Below are 6,004 nucleotides of genomic sequence, written 5' to 3'. Positions count from 1 at the left end.
GAATGCTTTGTGTGTAAATAAAATGGCCCTGTCCGTGTAACATATTTTTAAACTTTTAGTTTAAAATTATAAAAACTAAACAGCCTACAGTATTTTTACAGTCTTTATTTTACAGTTAAAATATGTTTATCAAATAAAGTCTAATGTTACARCTAATCAGGGATCCCTTTAAGGGACKTAAAGAGATTTACAGAAAAACGGTGGTAGAGTCAGCTGAACGAGCTGAACGGTTCAATCAGCTCCAGGTGTGCTGAATGAGTTGATGCCAAAAACGTCAAAAAGCAGAAATAACCAGGAAAACGACGCTTCTTACCTGCTGGGACCTCCAGCTCCACTCCAACCCAGGTCCCCTCAGCGAAGTCTGTGGGTCCCACAAAGCGAACCGTCCCGCTCTTATTGGTCCCCACAGTCACAAACTCTCCTTCCTTCAGCCAGTCCGGAAGAACAGCAGAAGCAGCTTCATCTCCTTCTTCTGAGTCCGAGATTATCTCCAGGCTTTCTGTCGGCACAGAGAGGTTGAGTCCTGACCCGAGGCTGCTGGTCCGGTCCACGGGTGGGGGGTTATTGCCCTCCTGCTCCACAATCTGCTGGAAAGACCTGAGGTCTGAGGACTTAACCTTCTGGATCTTGAAGGGGTTAGCTGCTGATAAAGGGACTTTGGAAGATGGAGGAGGAAAACCATCCAAAGCAGATGAACCAGGAACCTGATGGAGTGGTTTTGTGGGAGGGGGTGCGGGTGGGTCAGGTGTCCCGTTTATGTCTAAGGGTTCAGCAGCTGGTGGTTCTTGAGGAACAGAGGCCTCAATAGAAGCTGGGATCAGATCTGGATCTATAGTTCTTTCAGGAGCTGCCTGCTCTTGCTGAGCCTGCAGCTGGACAACAGAACCCACCTGACCTTCAGGTTCTCGGTCACATGATTGGGTTTCATCGTGGAGCGACTGTTCAACATTTTCCTCAGCTGCAGCAACAACATCAAGATGTTCCACTGAAGTTCTCTCGGGACAGGTCTCTAAGTTTTGTTCTGACACAGATTCTGTTTGTGGTTCAGAAATGTCCAGTTTGGATCCAACACTGTGAGGAGTTGAGTCTTGGTTTGATTTGGTCTGGTTTTCTGGACCTGCAGCAGGTTCTTCAGCTGTCACGCTGACAGATGGAGACTGATTTGGTTCTTCTTGGTTCAGATTGGACTCTGACTGAGTCTTATTTGGTTTGAATAAATTTGTTTTCTCAGCTACATCAGCCAAATTCTTCTGATGGTCTGACTGGTCTGCAGAGAGCTTTTTTGTCACTTCATCTTCCACTTCATCTGGTCCAGACTCTAAAATCTCATCTCCATTGTCAAATGATGAAGGCAGGTCCCAGCTCAGAGTGTAGACATCTAAAGGTTTATCTTTAGATCTGCTGGGTGACTTGTACCCAGCAGACAGGTCACTCACAGGGTCCAGGGTCAAGTTTTCTGCCTCTGGTATGATCGGAGGTGGGAGTGAAATGGATTTGGGTATATGTGGTTCCATGTCAGCAGGAACAAGTTCCTCTAGGGGGACCTGGAAAATAATAGATAGCAATAACATCAGTGTCCTGAAACTCAGCAGAAGGACAAACTGGAGAAATGCAAAATAGTTATGCTATATATATTTAATACTACATAATACTGCTTAAAAACTAAAAGCTCAAGGAATATCCAAACAGCAGTTAAAGACCAAACAATGAACCAGTGACTAATGGAGAGATGTGAACAGTATTTATACAGAGGAAGGAAATGAACAGCAGCTGAGCAGAACTAATTACTAATAGGAGACAGGTGAGAGTAATAATTGAAAGGGAAACTGCAGGAAACAGAMTGAGGAGAGAATGATGAGTAATGACACAAGGAGGACACAAGAGGGAGACAACAGACAAGACAGATCTCTACAACTTGAACTCCTCCACTTGAGGCAGAACTTCACCCCCAACCCGGAGAGAGCAATCCACCCTTTTCCGACTGAGGACCATGGACTCAGATTTGGAGGTACTGATCCTCATCTCAGCCGCTTCACACTCAGTCATGAACTGCTCCAGTGAGAGCTGAAGATTCTGGCGCGATGACGCAAACAGAACCACATCATCTGGCTGCACCAAGAAATTCTGTCCATGTAAGTTATGAACAGAATTGGTGACAAYGGGCAGCCCTGGTGGAGTCCAACTCCCACTCTGTGGGGTCTGACTTACTACTGGCAATGCAAACCAAACTCGCACACTGCTTGTACAGAGAATGAATGGCCCATAACAATGGCGCAACAATCCTGGACTCGCATAGCACCCCCTATAGTGTACCTCAAGGAACACGGTTGAATGCCTTCTCCAAGTCCACAAAACACATGTAGACTGGATTAGCAAACTCCCATGACCCCTCAAGGACCCTAGTAAAGAGTTGGTCCAGTGTTCCACGGCCAGGTCGGAACCCGCATTGTTCCTCCAGAATCTGAGGTTCGTCTATCGATCGGACTCTCTCCTCCAGTAAMCCTGAAAACACCTTACCAGGGAGGCTAAGTGATGCCCCTGTAATTGGAGCACACCCTCCAGTCCCCATTTTTAAAAAGAGGAGCCACCACCCCAGTCTGCCAATCCAATGGCACTGCCCCCAATGTCCATGTGATGTTGGAACAGCGTGTCAACCAGGACGCCCCCACAACATCCAGAGCGTTGAGGAAATCAGGGCGGATCTCATCCATCCCTGGAGCCCTGTCGCCGTGGAGCTTTTTAGCTACCTCAGTGACCTCAGCTCCAGTTATGGGCAGACCAGCCCCAAAGTCCTCAGACTCTGCTTCCTCCATAGAAGACGTGCCGGTGGGATTGAGAAGGTCCGAGAAGTATTCCCTTCCTTTCACCTCCCGACGACATCACTGGTTGAGGTCAACAGCACCCCACCTTCACTGAGCACAGTGTTAGTGAAGTGCTGCTTCCCCCACCTCAGCTACCGGATGGTTTGCCAAAATCTTCTCAGAGCCGATTGAGAGTCTTTGTCCAAGACCTCACCAAACTCCTCCCACATCTGAGCTTTTGCCTCTGCAATGGCCAGGGCTGCAGCACGCTTGGCCTGCCGATACTCCTTAGCTGCCTCCAAAGTCCTACCAGCCAACAAGGCCACAGGACTCCTTCTTTAGCTTGACAGCCTCCCTTACCCAGGATGTCCACCACAGAGTTCGAGGATGGCCACTACAAGAAGCACCAACAACCTTGCAGCCACAGCTCAAGGCAGCTGCTTCAACAATTGAGGCACGGAACATGGCCCACTTGGACTCAATGTACCCCGCCTCAGCTGGGATATGGTTGAAGTTCTCATGAGTTGAAGATCTGTCTGACGGGTTCCTCTGCCAGGCATTCCCAGCAAACCCTCACTACACGCTTGGGTCTACCGGGTCTGTCCGGAATCTTCCCCCGCCATCTGATCCAACTCACTACCAGGTGGTGATCAGTTGACAGCTCAACTCCTCTCTTCACCAGAGTGTCTAAAACATGCAGATCAGATGACACAACTACAAAGTCAATCATCGATCTGCGACCTAGGGTGTCTTGGTGCCACGTGCACTTATGGACACCCTTATGTTCAAACATGGTGTTTGTGATGGACAAACTGAATAGCACAAAAGTCCAACAGAACACTGCTTGGGTTCAGATCGGAGAGGCCGTTCCTCCCAATCACACCTCTCCAGGTCACACTGCCTTTACCCACAAGGGCAATGAAGTCCCTCAGCAGAATAAAGGAATCCCCAGCTGGAGCACCTTCCAGCACGCTGGGATGGGGGTCATTAGTAGACCCACACCAGCTCGGCGCCTCTCACCATGGGCAACTCCAGAGTAGAATGAAGTCCAGCCCCTCTTGAGGAGATCAGTTCTGGAGCCCATGCTGTGCATTGAGGTGAGCCCAACTATATGTAATTGGTACCTCTCAACCTCTTGCACAAGCTCAGGTTCTTTCCCTACCAGAGAGGTGATGTTCCATGTCCTAAGAGTCAGTTTTGGTAGGCCAGAGTCAGAGCGCCAAGGTCCACGCCTTTGGCTACTGCCCATGGCATTGTGCACCTGACTCTTATGGCCCCTCCTGCAGGTGGTGGGCCCACAGGAAGGCAAACCCATGTAGCTCATTTAGGCTGAGCCCGGCCAGGTCCCATGGGTAGAGACCCGGCCATCAGGCACTCGCCGACAAGCCCCTCCCTCAGTCCTGGCTCCAGGGTGGGGCCCCAGTAAACCACATCCAGGCAAGCGACACCAAGTTCCTTGAATTATTTTGTCCATAAGAGTCTGTCCAATCATTCTTTGTCTGGCCTGTCATCTTGAAATCACCATAAAAGATTTCAAGAAAATAAAATAAAAAAATTGCGCAAGCAACTAAACTGAAAGTCAGTAATGGATGCACGTTATATTCAGCTCAGGCCAAAATTACATTCTTTTTCTATAAACTGATAAATATTCTTTGTGTTAAATATGTTCCATTGTGCAAAGCGTATGGGTTTAGGAGACTTTCATTTGATTTCATTCTGTTTTTATTTACATTTTACRAAACTTTTTGACTTCCAGAGGATCCCTCTGGTTTCCTATGGAATCAATATTGACCTGTTTGTTGTATTACTGACTTTGTTTTTGGAAGAACGCTTCTGGAATTACCCTCTTTTAACATTTGAATTACTCCTTGACACGTGTGGGAGTACATCAATGACCGTTGATGCCTTCTTCAAGTAGGCCCAGGTTGACGTGGAACTCATCAACTTTTGGACAGGTTATGCACAAGTGGGGGAAACGTAGGGTCTACAATGAGCGAAATACTGATTTCTAGTCAATATCTGAACATTTCTACATCAGAATCATTGAACTGAGCCTCATGAACTTTTGACACCCACAGACCAGGTCCAACACTCCTGACACAGTACTTTGCTTTATGACTACTCAAGATTCCTGAGGAACAACCCCCTTCTTCTGTCCAAACAGCAAATGGAACTCTGTTAAGCAAATAACCAGTCGAAAACTTTAGGACATCTGTTTGATCGTATCAACAAGAGCCTGGATGTATGGATCCCAGCAAAACCTTTGGTTCAACTTCTAAGCTCAGACTCCTGGGCTCCCTTCCTGTCCTAAACATGTCAGAATTGTCATTTTTTGACCAGCTGACCCCAGTTCCCTGACTAACGGACAGACATGCATCCCAGGTGTCTGGCAGCCAGCCTCCACAGCAGAGCTCCTCTGAGGACAGACATCTCAATGTGCCCTCTGACCACAGCAGAATAACCTCCACCTAAAATCCTTCTTGCCTCAAAACCTCTTAGTTGTGTTTATTTGTTTGTTTTGTTTTATGCTGAATCTACTTTGCCTCTCCAAAGTTTATTTGGATCAGTTGTCATAGTTTGTCAGTATTAACTCTGGTCAATCTTGTCATTACCTCAATTTAGTTCGGTTTTGAAATATTGCATCATTCCATTTCTTCCATAATTTGTCATTATAGTAATCTGTAAATAAAAAGTATGCAAACAGCATACCAAATTTAATTCACCATCTGTTTGTGTCTTGATAAAGTTTAGTAATTTTGTCTAAGAAAAGACTCCATTATTTGGGTAATGATTTTTGAGACTGATTACTACTCATTGAGTCATCAAAGGTTTTCTTCTTTTTCCTTAGTTAAAACAATTTTTAACAAAATGAAGTGGTGCTCCACAATGTTTATTACAGTTAATACTTTATTCCACATATTTCATATGTGCCCAGCCCTACAGGAATCATCACAGGCCTTCATTATTCAAATAATCTCATAAGGTGGACAGATGGATGGACCGATGGGGGCCTAAAAATATCTTGTCAAACTACTACACAAATGTGTTGAGCAGGTCTCAATGCACACAAAATTTGGTTCAGAACAGATCATATACACTCACTGGCCACTTTATTAGGTACACCTGTCCAACTGCTCGTTAACACTTAATTTCTAATCAGCCAATCACATGGCGGCAACTCAGTGCATTTAGGCATGTAGACA

The 6,004-nt window shown here is 46.3% G+C and overlaps 1 protein-coding gene across 1 annotated transcript in view; it reads right to left on the bottom strand.

The window, feature by feature from the left end:
• The window catches only part of LOC106531041 (kinesin-like protein KIF13B), a gene marked incomplete in the record, with an annotated part of 109,575 nt that overhangs the window by 2,470 nt on the left and 101,101 nt on the right, over positions 1 to 6,004 (bottom strand). Inside the window, 1 exon segment of the mRNA XM_014026801.1 lies at positions 314 to 1,544. Within this exon segment, the coding sequence (XP_013882255.1) occupies positions 314 to 1,544 (1,231 nt within the window).

This window comes from Austrofundulus limnaeus, unplaced genomic scaffold (genome assembly GCF_001266775.1).
Source record: "Austrofundulus limnaeus strain Quisiro unplaced genomic scaffold, Austrofundulus_limnaeus-1.0 Scaffold590, whole genome shotgun sequence".
Classification (NCBI taxonomy): domain Eukaryota; kingdom Metazoa; phylum Chordata; class Actinopteri; order Cyprinodontiformes; family Rivulidae; genus Austrofundulus; species Austrofundulus limnaeus.
The sequence above is the reverse complement of the archived record's forward strand: the minus strand, read 5'-3'. Positions and strand labels throughout refer to the sequence as shown.